We start from the raw sequence: 16,654 nt of genomic DNA on the forward strand, positions 1-16,654 counted from the left end.
ACGGCCGTACAAAATCGCAGCATGCTGCGTTTGTCACCGTACTGCGCAAGAAATACGCCAATGAAAGTCTATGGAAGCGTGAAAAATACGGATTTCACACGGACAAGCAGTGTGACTTGCGAGAAATACGCAGCACTGTTAGAGAGAAAAGCCGGTAATTCAGTGCGGTGTACAGTAAAATCACACTGACAGCTTACAGTCCAATAGGTAGAATAAATGTGTACACATAGAATAGGTATATATATATATATATATATATATATATATATATATATATATATATATATATATATATATATATGTCAGTGAGCAGGGCCGCCATCAGGGCATGACGGCCGTGACTGGCGTATGGGGCCCGGTGAGCAGAGGGGGCCCGCATCGGGCCCCGTCTTATCTGCTCACCGGGCCCCTACTGGCAGCCGCAGGCTGAACCGGGCCCTTAGCGCCGACGCTGCAGCTGTTTAAAGCTATTGACGTGCGGGCGCGGGCCCGCACGTCAATAGTTAACAGCCGCGGCGCCGCCAGCCAATCTGAGGCTGGCAGGCGCTGACGTCAGCCGCACCGTGCGTGCATGTCGCCGGCGTCTGACATCATTGTCAGTCGCCGGCGAGTGCATGCACGCTGCAGCTGCGTGGAGACTTCGCCCACCGCAGGACCGCGGCAGGTAAGAAGAACTTTTTTTTTTTTTTTTCTTGAGAGCGGCGATCCGGGGGCCCAGGGAAGAACACTGGGGCAGAGTGTGCTGGACGCAGAGGGGGCAGAGTGTGCTGGACGCAGAGGGGGCAGAGTGTGCTGGACGCAGAGGGGGCAGAGTGTGCTGGACGCAGAGGGGGCAGAGTGTGCTGGACGCAGAGGGGGCAGAGTGTGCTGGACGCAGAGGGGGCAGAGTGTGCTGGACGCAGAGGGGGCAGAGTGTGCTGGACGCAGAGGGGGCAGAGTGTGCTGGACGCAGAGGGGGCAGAGTGTGCTGGACGCAGAGGGGGCAGAGTGTGCTGGACGCAGAGGGGGCAGAGTGTGCTGGACGCAGAGGGGGCAGAGTGTGCTGGACGCAGAGGGGGCAGAGTGTGCTGGACGCAGAGGGGGCAGAGTGTGCTGGACGCAGAGGGGGCAGAGTGTGCTGGACGCAGAGGGGGCAGAGTGTGCTGGACGCAGAGGGGGCAGAGTGCGCTGGACGCAGAGGGGGCAGAGTGCGCTGGACGCAGAGGGGGCAGAGTGCGCTGGACGCAGAGGGGGCAGAGTGCGCTGGACGCAGAGGGGGCAGAGTGCGCTGGACGCAGAGGGGGCAGAGTGCGCTGGACGCAGAGGGGGCAGAGTGCGCTGGACGCAGAGGGGGCAGAGTGCGCTGGACGCAGAGGGGGCAGAGTGCGCTGGACGCAGAGGGGGCAGAGTGCGCTGGACGCAGAGGGGGCAGAGTGCGCTGGACGCAGAGGGGGCAGAGTGCGCTGGACGCAGAGGGGGCAGAGTGCGCTGGACGCAGAGGGGGCAGAGTGCGCTGGACGCAGAGGGGGCAGAGTGCGCTGGACGCAGAGGGGGCAGAGTGCGCTGGACGCAGAGGGGGCAGAGTGCGCTGGACGCAGAGGGGGCAGAGTGCGCTGGACGCAGAGGGGGCAGAGTGCGCTGGACGCAGAGGGGGCAGAGTGCGCTGGACGCAGAGGGGGCAGAGTGCGCTGGACGCAGAGGGGGCAGAGTGCGCTGGACGCAGAGGGGGCAGAGTGCGCTGGACGCAGAGGGGGCAGAGTGTGCTGGACGCAGAGGGGGCAGAGTGTGCTGGACGCAGAGGGGGCAGAGTGTGCTGGACGCAGAGGGGGCAGAGTGCGCTGGACGCAGAGGGGGCAGAGTGCGCTGGACGCAGAGGGGGCAGAGTGCGCTGGACGCAGAGGGGGCAGGATGGATACGATGGAGACAGATGGGGCAGGATGGGGAGATCATATGGGGCAGAATGGATACTCATGAGGGCAGGATGGGAGAACATATGGCTGGAGCCTGCAATGAGACACACGGGGGCTAGGATGGCGAATATTACCATAGGGGCTAATTAAGGGATATTATTATTGCAGTGATGTATTTATTTTATTTTTTGAGTATACTGTTTTAAATGGGGGGAGGTCCTGTTACTGTGCAGAGTGATACTATGTCACCTTCTTTATGTGGTGTAATGTAGAGGCTGTGAAAATTAAGTAATGTATTCTGCAAGTGGAACTCAAGATAACTGTGTTATTTCTGCAGAGACGAGTCCTGGCTGGCTGGAAGAAATGATGGCGGTCTGTGCTGGATGAAAGATGAAGGACTTCACCTAGAGACGTCACTGGTGAGTCAGTGTTAACTATACACTGACACTATACACTGTATACTATATACAGAGCTCCTGTGTATAATGTCACCGGTGATCACTGTATTACCTGTAGACACTGCTTACTAATTACAGATCTCCTGTGTATAATGGCACTGATGGTGATAGTATTGTGTTTTGTTTTTTTTTATTACTGATCAGTATTGTAGTATTCAGTCACTATGTGGTGGTAATATGCGGTCTGGTCATGGTGTTGTGGTATTTGTTCCTTGTGTTTGATATTATTCGGTCACTGTGGTGGTAATATGTCATCTGGTCATAGTGCTGTGGTATTTGTTCCTTGTATGTAGTATTATAGGTCATTTTAAAAATTGAAAAATAAATAAAAATATACCTAAATTGTATTGCATATTTTAACAAATATTTAGTAGGTTACAGTAGAGTAGGAAGAAGAAGAAGACACAAAAGAGAATAGTAAAACCAAAAACACTCAGTTTGAAAAAATGTTGCAGTAATCCGCAAGTGCTAGTAAAAGATGTAAAAAACAGGGTATTTGGTTGATACGTTTTTTGCAAAAAATGTATACTAAGCTGCTCTACCAATCTTCACGGTATACCCTTATCAGAGCAGTCCTAACTAATGTATGCAATCCCTATCTGATGTATTTAAAAACCTGATCATCTGTATATAACCTGTGTGAACAGGGTTCAGAGAGGAAAAATCCATGTGTGCATACAGGGTAGAACAGCTTTTGTGCAGATAGCCCAAGAGGAGTGGTGGAACTCCCCAGTCTTGTAAACACAAGAGAACAATTATGGAAACAGGAACACATGGGCTACAGTAGAGTAGGGCACGGCCAAAAGTGTCTACCGTGTTCTGGTGGCGGCTTAAAAAATCTTTTGGCCAAAACAAAAGCTGCAGCTATATGTGTGATCTGGTGATGGGAACTGTCAATGTGTGATTGGTGAGAAGTGGAGATTTTCCAAGAGAGAGCGGTGGGACTGTGGGCAGTTTGTGGGGTGGAGCCTGGAGGCGGGGCTGGGGTGGAGCCTGGGCGGAGTTTCAAGGGGACCCCGAAAATTTTGCCAGTATGGGGCCCCAAAATTTCTAGTGGCAGCCCTGGGCCTAACAGTCAGAAGGCCAATGCCATGTGATAATGAGAGGAGAAATGGGGCATGTATAGAAGGTATAACAAGCAGGAGAGAGTGGAGATATACATAGTAATTCCACTAATAAACGGCCAATTGTCTAAGATTAATTTTACTGCAGGAGGATGACAGATAAGGAGTTACAGAATATGACTGCAGTGCACTTGTGAGAGGTTCTGCTGCAAATATAGGAGCCATTCTCTATCAAGTTTTAATATTTAGAAACTGCAGAAGAAAAAAAAAAAACAGCTTACTTGCACTCGAATTCGGCTATCAACAGCCTTGAGAACTTTCACATTGTTGATGGGTTTTATTTCGATAAGTAAAGCCAGGTATCTGGAAACTAAATAAAAAAGCAATTTTAATGTAAAAAAAAATTAAAATATTAATACGTTATCTTCTGAACATTGCATTTAAATCACAGGGGAAAAATGAAGAAAAAAAATTGTCTTAAACTTTATAATTTTACACAATTTTTATTTTAGGATTTAATAACATTGCACATTTAGAACAAGGGCTAGATGTGACCCTTCTGCAAGGATACAAAATCTCCTTGACATAAAATGAAAACCAGGTAACATAGGCTGAAAAAATGCAAGGATGAAGGAGAGAAAATTGTATTGGCACATTAAATCTGTGAATGCGTGGCAAAGGACGGCACTGAATAGACTTCAGAATGGCCGCAGCTTCCTGTCTCCAGATGGCAGGAAGATCTGCTGTAGGACAAACATTGCAGCTCTAAAAGTACTCCTTTTACGGTTATGCAAGAAGAAAAAAAGAATGAAGGAACAAAACAACTTGTTGTATAAGCTAAACATACAAGATAATTTAAATTTTTCACCCAAGAACCTCGTGTATAAAAGGAATGACAAGAAAATCCATTTAGTCTCTAGACATACAGTACTTTACATAACTTTGGTGTTAAAAAATGCTTGTAAGCGCAGGGCGAACAGAATGTATGTCTATTTCCATATAACAACTGGATAACTGTCAAGAATGCATATTTCCGTATATTAATGGTCATTCCTTTCCACATGTATTAAGTATAACGCTTTGGAAGCCATCGCTCAGTAACAAAAGATGCTGAAAAAGTCAATCTTATTGCAAGGTCATAAGATGGATAAACAACAGACATACTGTTATGTGCTGTCCTCAAATATTTATTGCTATGTAGGATATTTATCACATGCATTTTTCTTTCATTAAAACATACTGTATGCATCTTGTATACATATAAGGCCGGCTTCACACTTGCGAGTTTTACGGACGTAAGAGCGCAGAAACTACGTCCGTAAAACTCGCAAAAAATACGGCACAATTATTCTCTATGCCCCTGCTCCTATCTGCCGTATTTTACTGATCAGTATTATACGGCTTTCTACGGCCGTACAAAATCGCAGCATGCTGCGTTTGTCACCGTACTGCGCAAGAAATACGCCAATGAAAGTCTATGGAAGCGTGAAAAATACGGATTTCACACGGACAAGCAGTGTGACTTGCGAGAAATACGCAGCACTGTTAGAGAGAAAAGCCGGTAATTCAGTGCGGTGTACAGTAAAATCACACTGACAGCTTACAGTCCAATAGGTAGAATAAATGTGTACACATAGAATAGGTATATATATATATATATATATATATATATATATATATATATGTCAGTGAGACACATATATGTATATATATTAATATTTATTCCAGCGCTATACAGCTTGAAAGCCGGTAATTCAATTACCGGCTTTTTCTTTCTCCTTCCTAAAAGCCGACATGATTTGAGACATGGTTTACATACAGTAAACCATGTCTTCTCTCCATTTTTTTTGCAGATTCCACACTACTAATGTCAGTAGAGTGTATCTGCAAAATTTGGCCGTTCTAGCTCTTAAAATAAAGGGTTAAATGGCGGAAAAAATTGGCGTGGGCTCCCGCGCAATTTTCTCCGCCAGAGTAGTAAAGCCAGTGACTGAGGGCAGATATTAATAGCCTGGAGAGGGTCCATGGTTATTGGCCCCCCCCTGGCTAAAAATATCTGCCCCCAGCCACCCCAGAAAAGGCACATCTGGAAGATGCGCCCCTTCTGGCACTTGGCCACTCTCTTCCCATTCCCGTGTAGCGGTGGGATATGGGGTAATGAAGGGTTAATGCCACCTTGCTATTGTAAGGTGACATTAAGCCTAATTAATAATGGAGAGGCGTCAATTATGACACCTATCCATTATTAATCCAATTGAATGAAAGGGTTAAATAAAACACAAACACATTATTTAAAATTATTTTAATGAAATAAAAACAATGGTTGTTGGAGTATTTTATTCTACGCCCAATCCAATCACTGAAGACCCTCGTTCTGTGAAAGAAAAAACATAATAAACCAACAATATACTTACCCTCCGCAGATCTGTAACGTCCAACGATGTAAATCCTTCTGAAGGGGTTAAAACATTTTGCAGCAAGGAGCTTTGCTAATGCAGGCTGCTCCTCGCTGCAAAACCCCGGGGAATGAGTCTAAATATAGATCAATGAGCTATATTTAGCTTCATTTGCGGTGAGGCGCCCTCTGCTGGCTGTTTATAGATCGTGGGAACTTGCCTAGAAAGCCTGGGAGCTTTCTAGGAAATTTCCCACGATCTATGAACATCCAGCAGAGGGCGCCTCACCGCAAATGAAGCTAAATATAGCTCATTGATCTATTTTTAGACTCATTCCCCGGGGTTTTGCAGCGAGGAGCAGCCTGCATTAGCAAAGCTCCTTGCTGCAAAATGTTTTAACCCCTTCAGAAGGATTTACATCGTTGGACGTTACAGATCTGCGGAGGGTAAAGGTACCTTCACACATAACGATATTGTTAACGATATCGTTGCTATTTGTGACGTAGCAACGATATCGTTAATGAAATCGTTATGTGTGACAGCGACCAACGATCAGGCCCCTGCTGGGAGATCGTTGGTCGCTGAACAAAGTCCAGAACTTTATTTCGTCGCTGGACTCCCTGGAGACATCGCTGGATCGGCGTGTGTGACACCGATCCAGCGATGTCTTCACTGGTAACCAGGGTAAACATCGGGTAACTAAGCGCAGGGCCGCGCTTAGTAACCCGATGTTTACCCTGGTTACCATGCTAAAAGTAAAAAAAACAAACACTACATACTTACCTAACGCTGTCTGTCCTCCAGCGCTGCGCTCTGCACTCCTCCTGCACTGGCTGTGAGCCGGAAAGCAGAGCGGTGACGTCACCGCTCTGCTTTCCGTCTCACAGCCAGTACAGGAGGAGAGCAGAGAAGCAGAGCGCAGCGCTGGAGGACAGACAGCGGTAGGTAAGTATGTAGTGTTTGTTTTTTTTTACTTTTAGCATGGTATCCAGGGTAAACATCGGGTTACTAAGCGCGGCCCTGCGCTTAGTTACCCGATGTTTACCCTGGTTACCGGCATCGTTGGTCGCTGGAGAGCGGTCTGTGTGACAGCTCTCCAGCGACCAAACAGCGACGCTGCAGCGATCCGGATCGTTATCGGTATCGCTGCAGCGTCGCTTAATGTGAAGGGGCCTTAAGTATATTGTTGGTTTATTATGTTTTTTCTTTCACAGAACGAGGGTCTTCAGTGATTGGATTGGGCGTAGAATAAAATACTCCAACAACCATTGTTTTTATTTCATTAAAATAATTTTAAATAATGTGTTTGTGTTTTATTTAACCCTTTCATTCAATTGGATTAATAATGGATAGGTGTCATAATTGACGCCTCTCCATTATTAATTAGGCTTAATGTCACCTTACAATAGCAAGGTGGCATTAACCCTTCATTACCCCATATCCCACCGCTACACGGGAATGGGAAGAGAGTGGCCAAGTGCCAGAATAGGCGCATCTTCCAGATGTGCCTTTTCTGGGGTGGCTGGGGGCAGATATTTTTAGCCAGGGGGGGGCCAATAACCATGGACCCTCTCCAGGCTATTAATATCTGCCCTCAGTCACTGGCTTTACTACTCTGGCGGAGAAAATTGCGCGGGAGCCCACGCCAATTTTTTCCGCCATTTAACCCTTTATTTTAAGAGCTAGAACGGCCAAATTTTGCAGATACACTCTACTGACATTAGTAGTGTGGAATCTGCAAAAAAAATGGAGAGAAGACATGGTTTACTGTATGTAAACCATGTCTCAAATCATGTCGGCTTTTAGGAAGGAGAAAGAAAAAGCCGGTAATTGAATTACCGGCTTTCAAGCTGTATAGCGCTGGAATAAATATTAATATATATACATATATGTGTCTAATGACATATATATATATATATATATATATATATATATATATATATATATATATATATATATATATATATATATAAAAATATATATATAGACAGTATATATATATTTTTTTTTTTTCTTTTTGGGACACATGGATCATTTCTATAGCGGTATGTTGGTTTTGCAAGCCTGCGAGAAAACCACGCAGTACGGATGCCATACGGATTACATACGGAGGATGCCATGCGCAAAAAACGCTGACACACCCTGCCTACGGAGGAGCTACGGACCACTATTTTCGGGACATTTCAGCGTATTACGGCCGTAATATACGGACCGTATTTTCATACGCTGAGTGTGAAGCCGGCCTAAATATTCTCCATGGAACCAAAAATTTAGATATAAAACCAGAAACATCCATTGGTAACCTCCAGATTACAGTAACCATTTCCCATCAAGGCCGGTTTATGTTTTCGCACTTGTAGTTTTTCCTCCCCTTCTTCAAGGAGTCATATCTTTTCTATTTTTTTGGGCCACATACAGTTAGGTCCAGAAATCTTGTGACCGAATCTTCATGATTTGGGCTCTGCACGACACGGCTGCCGGGGGTAGCCGAGACCCCAAAGGACATGATCAGGGTCGGTTTTTATCGACCCCTGTTTTGTGATCGCCGGTAAATAACCGTTTACCGGCGACCACAAAAGAAAACAAAAAAAACGGCGTGTCATTCTCTGTCCTCTGATGTGATAGCACATCAGAGGACAGAGAAATAGGGGGATTCGGGGACCCTGTCATACTTACCGGTGTCCCTGGGTCCTCCTCCGTCCCCTCATGGCCGCCGGCTTCTGCCTCCGGGAAGAAAATGGCGGACGCATGCGCAGTGCGCCCGCCGTGATGTGAAGGCCGGCAGAGGAAGATTCTTCCTCTTGCTTTATTTTGGTCACTGTGAGATCCTATCACAGTGATCAAAATAAAAAAAATAGTAAATAACCTCCCCTTTATCACCCATTTAGTTAGGAAAAAATGCTAAAATACAAAAATGTATGTATTTCTATTTTCCAATTAGGGTTAGGCCTAGCGTTAGTGTTGGGACTAAAGTTAGGGCTAGGGTTGGGGCTAAAGTTAGGGTTAGGGCTAAAGTAAGGGCTAGGGTTAGAGTTGGTGCTAAAGTTAGGGTTAGGGTTGGGGCTAAAGTTAGGGTTAGGGCTAGGGTTGAGGCTAAAGTTAGGGTTAGGGTTGGGGCTAAAGATAGGGTTAGAGTTGGGATTAGGGTTTGGATTAGGGTTGGTATTAGGGTTAAGGTTGGCATTAGGGTTACATTTGGGATTAGGGTTAGGCTGCCGTCATACTAGCAGTATTTGGTCAGTATTTTACATCAGTATTTGTAAGCCAAAACCAGGAGTGGAACAAATAGAAAAAAAGTATAATAGAAACATATGCACCGCTTCTGCATTTATCAGCCACTCCTGGTTTTGGCTTGCATACTGATGTAAAATACTGACCAAATACTGCTAGTGTAACGGCAGCCTTAAGGTTAGAGTTGAGATTATGATTAGGGGTGTGTTGAGTTTAGGGATTTGATTAGGGTTAGGATTAGGGTTAGGGGTGTTTTGGTGCTAGGGTTGTGATTAGGGTTATGTTAGGGTTTTGCTTAGGGTTATGGATTGGGTTGGGATTAGCGTTAGGGGTGTGTTGGGGTTACGGTTGGATTTAAAATTGGGGGTTTCCACTGTTTAGGTACATCAGGGGGTCTCCAAACGCGACAGCCAATTTTGCGTTCAAAAATTCAATTGGTGCTCCCTCCCTTCTGAGCTCTGCCATGCGCCCAAACACTGGTTTACCCCCACATATGGGGTATCAGCATACTCAGGACTGATTGGACAACAGCTTTTGGGGTCAAGTTTCTCCTGTTACCCTTGCGAAAAAAAAAAAAAATTGGGGGCTAAAAATCATTTTTGTGGGGAAAAAATGATTTTTTATTTTCATGGCTCTGCGTCAAACTTCTGTGAAGCACTTGGGCGTTCAAAATGCTCACCACATATCTAGATAAATTCCTTGGGGGGTCTAGTTTCCAAAAAAGGGCCACTTGAGGGGGGTTTCTACTGTTTAAGTACATCAGGGGTTCTGAAAATGCAACATAGCACCCGCAGACCATTCCATCAAAGTCTGCATTTTAAAACGTGACTACTCCCCCTCCGAGCCCCGATGTGTGCCCAAACAGTGGTCTCCCCCACATATGGGGTATCAGCGTACTCAGAAAAAAACTGGACAACAAATTTTGGGGTCCAATTTCTCCTGTTACCCTTCAGAAAATAAAAAAAATGTGAGCTAAAAAATAATGTGTGAGGGAAAAAAAGGATTTATATTCACAGCTCAACGTTATAAATTTCTGTGAAGCACTTGGGGGTTCAAAGTACTCACCACACATCTAGATAAGTTCCTTAACGGTTTAGTTTCCAAAATGGTGTCACATGTGGGGGGCTTCTACTGTTTAGGCACATCAGGGGCTCTCCAAATGCGACATGGCGTCCGATCTCAATTCCAGCCAATTCTGCATTGAAAACGTCAAACTGAACTCCTTCTCTTCCAAGCTCTGCCATGCGCCCAAACTGTGGTTTACCCCCACATATGGGGTATTGGCGTACTCAGAACAAATTGCACAACAACTTTTCTGGTCTAATTTCTCCTTTTACCCTTGTGACAATAAAGATTTGGGGGCGAAAAGATCATTTTTGTAGAAAAAATGCAATTTTTCATTTTTAAGGCTCTACGTTATAAACTTCTGTGAAGCACCTGGGGGTTTAAAGTGCTCACCACACATCTAGACAAGTTCCTTAAAGGGTCTAGTTTCCAAAATGGTGTCACTTGTGGGGGGTTTCCACTGTTTAGGCACATCAGGGCTCTCCAAACGCAACATGACATCCGATCTCAATTCCAGCCAATTCTGCATTGAAAAAGTCGACCGGTGCTCCTTCTCTTCCAAGCTCTGCCATGCGCCCAAACAGCGGTTTACCCCCACATATGGGATATAGACGTATTCAGGAGAAATTGCACAACAACTTTCATGGTCTAATTCAGGGGTCCCCAACTCCAGGCCTCGAGGGCCGCCAACAGTGCAGGTTTTCAGGATTTCTTTAGTATTGCATCGGTGGTAATGTGATCATCTGCACAGGTGATGATTCCAACCCCTGTGCAATACTAAGGAAATCCTGAAAACCTGCACTGTTGGCGGCCCTCGAGGCCTGGAGTTGGGGACCACTGGTCTAATTTCTCCTGTTACCCTTGTGAAAATAAGAATTTATGGGCGAAAAGATAATTTTTGTGTAAAAAATTTGATTTTTTTATTTTCACGCCTCTACGTTATAAACTTCTGTGAAGCACTTGGGGGTTCAAAGTGCTCACCACACATCTAGATAAGTTCCTTAAGGGGTCTAGTTTCCAAAATGGTGTCACTTGTGGGGAATTTCCACTGTTTCAGCACATCAGGGGCTCTCCAAACGCGACATTGCGTCCGATCTCAATTCCAGCCAATTCTGCATTGAGAAAGTCAAACGGTGCTCCTTCTCTTCCAAACCCTGCCGTGCGCCCAAACAGTGGTTTACCCCCACATATGGAATATCGGCGTATTTAGGAGAAATTGCACAACAAATTTTGTGTTTCATTTTTTCTTTTTACACTTGAAAAATAAAAAAAATTGGTTCTGAAGTAAAACGTTTGCAAAAAAAAATTTAAATGTTCATTTTTTTCCTTCCACATTGTTTCAGCAGCTGTGAAGCACGTCAAGGGTTAATAAACTTATTGAATGTGGTTTTGAGCACCTTGAGGTGTGTAGTTTTTAGAATGGTGTCAAGTTTGGGTATTTTCTGTCATGTACACCCCTCAAAGTGACTGTAAATGTGAGATGGTCCCTAAAAAAAATAGTTTTGTAAATTTTGTTGCAAAAATGAGAAATCGCTGGTCAACTTTTAACCCTTATAACTTCCTAACAAAAAAAAAAAATGTTGTTTCCAAAATTGTGCTGATGTAAAGTAAACATGTGGGAAATGTTATTTATTAACTATTTTGTGTGACATATCTCTCTGATTTAAAGGCATAAAAATTCAAAGTTTGAAAATTATAAAAGTTTAAAATTTTTTGCCATATTTAGTTTTTTTTTATAAATAATCGCAAGTAATATCGAAGAAATGTTACCACTAACATGAAGTACAATATGTCACGAAAAAACAATCTCAGAATCAGCGGGATCTGTTAAAGCGTTCCAGAGTTATAACCTCATAAAGTGACAGTGGTTAGAATTGTAAAAATTGGCTCCGTCATTAAGTACCAAATTGGCTCTGTCACTAAGGGGTTAAACTTCTGTGTTGCTTACACAGTATGTTTTGGGTCACTGTCCTCTTGTTCTGTAAAGCGCACCGTCCAATCAACGTTGCTGTATTTGGTTGAATATGAGGAGAAAGCATCGCCCTGTACACTTCCGAATTCATCCGGCGGCTCCTGCCTTCAGTCACATTGTCAATAAACACTAGTGACCCAGAGCTATTGGAAGCCATGCATGCCCATAACATCACACTGCTATCAGAGCAGGATTTCTACTTCACTATCCTGACTATTGTGAATATTCTACAAATATTCTTATGATCACGTGATATTTCAGCTTTTCTTTTTTAATATGCAAAAATGTCTACATTTCTGTTTTTTTTCAGTCAAGATGGGGTGCAGAGTGTACATTAATGTGAAAAAAAAAGATTTTTTTTTAATTTACCAAATGGCTGCAATGAAACAAAGAGTGAAAAATTTAAAGGGGTCTGAATCCTTTCCGTACCCACTGTAGGTCTAATCATGGTGTCCTGTGAAACCCAGCTCCACAGCTGATGAGCTTCACAGGAATACAGCACCGCCGCATTCAACTATACCGGCATCTATGACGCCGGTACAGTTGAATGCAATAATGGAGGAGAGCATCTGCTGTCGCTCCCTCTCCCATCATTCCCCACTCTGCCTCTGACACTGCGGGTGCTCGATGACGAAATATCATCGCGCACCTGCCGGGTGTCGGGCGGGCAGACTGCAGCTGCTGAGACCGGAGCCGGGAGCAGCGCGGGCATGAGGAGAGGTGAGTGTTTTTTTTAAATACCGTAAATACAGTGGGGCAAAAAAGTATTTAGTCAGTCAGCAATAGTGCAAGTTCCACCACTTAAAAAGATGAGAGGCGTCTGTAATTTACATCATAGGTAGACCTCAACTATGGGAGACAAACTGAGAAAAAAAAATCCAGAAAATCACATTGTCTGTTTTTTTAACATTTTATTTGCATATTATGGTGGAAAATAAGTATTTGGTCAGAAACAAACAATCAAGATTTCTGGCTCTCACAGACCTGTAACTTCTTCTTTAAGAGTCTCCTCTTTCCCCCACTCATTACCTGTAGTAATGGCACCTGTTTAAACTTGTTATCAGTATAAAAAGACACCTGTGCACACCCTCAAACAGTCTGACTCCAAACTCCACTATGGTGAAGACCAAAGAGCTGTCAAAGGACACCAGAAACAAAATTGTAGCCCTGCACCAGGCTGGGAAGACTGAATCTGCAATAGCCAACCAGCTTGGAGTGAAGAAATCAACAGTGGGAGCAATAATTAGAAAATGGAAGACATACAAGACCACTGATAATCTCCCTCGATCTGGGGCTCCACGCAAAATCCCACCCCGTGGGGTCAGAATGATCACAAGAACGGTGAGCAAAAATCCCAGAACCACGCGGGGGGACCTAGTGAATGAACTGCAGAGAGCTGGGACCAATGTATCAAGGCCTACCATAAGTAACACACTACGCCACCATGGACTCAGATCCTGCAGTGCCAGACGTGTCCCACTGCTTAAGCCAGTACATGTCCGGGCCCATCTGAAGTTTGCTAGAGAGCATTTGGATGATCCAGAGGAGTTTTGGGAGAAAGTCCTATGGTCTGAGGAAACCAAACTGGAACTGTTTGGTAGAAACACAACTTGTCGTGTTTGGAGGAAAAAGAATACTGAGTTGCATCCATCAAACACCATACCTACTGTAAAGCATGGTGGTGGAAACATCATGCTTTGGGGCTGTTTCTCTGCAAAGGGGCCAGGACGACTGATCCGGGTACATGAAAGAATGAATGGGGCCATGTATCGTGAGATTTTGAGTGCAAACCTCCTTCCATCAGCAAGGGCATTGAAGATGAAACGTGGCTGGGTCTTTCAACATGACAATGATCCAAAGCACACCGCCAGGGCAACGAAGGAGTGGCTTCGTAAGAAGCATTTCAAGGTCCTGGAGTGGCCTAGCCAGTCTCCAGATCTCAACCCTATAGAAAACCTTTGGAGGGAGTTGAAAGTCCGTGTTGCCAAGCGAAAAGCCAAAAACATCACTGCTCTAGAGGAGATCTGCATGGAGGAATGGGCCAACATACCAACAACAGTGTGTGGCAACCTTGTGAAGACTTACAGAAAACGTTTGACCTCTGTCATTGCCAACAAAGGATATATTACAAAGTATTGAGATGAAATTTTGTTTCTGACCAAATACTTATTTTCCACCATAATATGCAAATAAAATGTTAAAAAAACAGACAATGTGATTTTCTGGATTTTTTTTTCTCAGTTTGTCTCCCATAGTTGAGGTCTACCTATGATGTAAATTACAGACGCCTCTCATCTTTTTAAGTGGTGGAACTTGCACTATTGTTGACTGACTAAATACTTTTTTGCCCCACTGTACTTGAGTATAAGCCGAGATTTTCTGCTTACTTTTTTGGGCTGAAAATAACCCTCTCGGCTTATACTCGAGTCATACCCAGGGTCGGCAGGGGAGGGGGAGCGGAGCTGTGTAATAATACTTACCTGCTCCTGGTGCGGTCCCTGCACGTCCCTGGTTCCCCGGCAGCTTCTTCCTGAAGTGAGCGGTCACATGGTAATGCTCATTACAGTAATGAATATGGACTCCCATAGGGGTGGAGCTGCATATTCATTACTGTAATGAGCGGTACCATGTGACCGCTCACTACAGGAAGAAGCTGCCAGCGCCGGGGAACAGATGTGCAGGGACCGCATTAGGAGCAGGTGAGTATAACGGGGGCAGTGCAGATATTCACCTGCTCCCCCTTCCACCGTCAGCGCCGTTGCGTCTTCCGTGTCCTCTGCAGTGACGCTCAGGTCAGAGGGCGCGGTGACGCTATTAGTGTGCGCGCCGCCCTCTGCCTGAGCGTCAGTGCGGAGGACGGGGAAGATACAGCGGCGGTCGGCGGTGGAACGAGGAGCAGGTGAATATAGCAAGTGCCAGGGGCCTGAGAGGCGAGTATGTGATTTTTTTTAATTTTTGTAATTGCAGCAACAGCATATGGGGCAAATATCTGTATGGAGCATCTTATGGGGCCATGTGCAGCATTATATTGGACAAATATCTGTATGGAGCATCTTATGGGGCCATGTGCAGCACTATATGGGGCAAATATCTGTATGGAGCATCTTATGGGGCCATGCGCAGCATTATATGGGGCAAATATCTGTATGGAGCATCTTATGGGGGCCATGTGCAGCATTATATGGGGCAAATATCTGTATGGGGCTATGTGCAGCATTATATGGGGCAAATATCTGTATGGAGCATCTTATGGGGGCCATGTGCAGCATTATATGGGGCAAATATCTGTATGGGGCTATGTGCAGCATTATATGGGGCAAATATCTGTATGGGGCCATGTGCAGCATTATATGGGGCAAATATCTGTATGGGGCCACGTGCAGCATTATATGGGGCAAATATATCTATGGAGCATCTTATGGGGCCATGTGCAGCACTATATGGGGCAAATATCTGTATGGAGCATCTTATGGGGGCCATGTGCAGCATTATATGGGGCAAATATCTGTATGGGGCTATGTGCAGCATTATATGGGGCAAATATCTGTATGGGGCCATGTGCAGCATTATATGGGGCAAATATCTGTATGGGGCCACGTGCAGCATTATATGGGGCAAATATATCTATGGAGCATCTTATGGGGCCATGTGCAGCACTATATGGGGCAAATATCTGTATGGAGCATCTTATGGGGCCATGCGCAACATTATATGGGGCAAATATCTGTATGGAGCATCTTTTGGGGGCCATGTGCAGCATTATATGGGGAAAATATCTGTATGGGGCTATGTGCAGCATTATATGGGGCAAATATCTGTATGGGGCCACGTGCAGCATTATATGGGGCAAATATCTGTATGGAGCATCTTATGAGGCCATAATCAGCATTTGTGCAGCATTATATGGGGCATATTTTAATATGTAGCATCTTATGGAGCATTATATGGGGCGTATTTTGTATGGAGCATCTTATGGGGCCATCATGAACTGTATGGAGCATTATATGGGGCTCCTGATTCAATATGGATATTCAAAAACACTTAACCTACTGATATCTCAATTAATTTTACTTTTATTGGTATCTATTTTTATTTTTGACATTTACCGGTAGCTGCTGCATTTTCCACCCTAGGCTTATACTTGAGTCATTGTTTTCCCAGTTTTTTGTGGCAAAATTACGGGGGGTCAGCTTATACTCGGGTCGGCTTATACTCAAGTATATACGGTATATCAATGACTGATAACTGGATTGTGGGGCTATTGGAGGGGCTGTATTACATTCTATGGGGGCTGTGCTGTATTACATTCTATGGGGGGGGCTTTTGTACATTCTATGGGGGCTGGCTGCATTACATTCTATGGGGGCTGGCTGCATTACATTCTATGGGGGCTGTGCTGCATTACATTCTATGGGGGCTGGCTGCATTACATTCTATGGGGGCTGTGCTGCATTACATTCTATGGGGGCTGTGCTGCATTACATTCTATGGGGGGCTTTTGTACATTCTATGGGGGCTTGCTGCATTACATTCTATGGGGGGTGGCTGCACTACATTCTATGGGGGCTGTGCTGCATTA

The 16,654-nt window shown here is 44.9% G+C and overlaps 1 protein-coding gene across 1 annotated transcript in view; it reads right to left on the reverse strand.

Moving 5' to 3' along the window:
- The window catches only part of GSAP (gamma-secretase activating protein), a 204,143-nt gene that overhangs the window by 143,389 nt on the left and 44,100 nt on the right, over positions 1-16,654 (reverse strand). Inside the window, exon 6 of the mRNA XM_069765130.1 lies at positions 3,693-3,781. Within this exon, the coding sequence (XP_069621231.1) occupies positions 3,693-3,781 (89 nt within the window). The remainder of the gene's footprint in view (positions 1-3,692; positions 3,782-16,654) is intronic.

The sequence above is a fragment of the Ranitomeya imitator genome, chromosome 4, assembly GCF_032444005.1.
Source record: "Ranitomeya imitator isolate aRanImi1 chromosome 4, aRanImi1.pri, whole genome shotgun sequence".
NCBI lineage: Eukaryota > Metazoa > Chordata > Amphibia > Anura > Dendrobatidae > Ranitomeya > Ranitomeya imitator.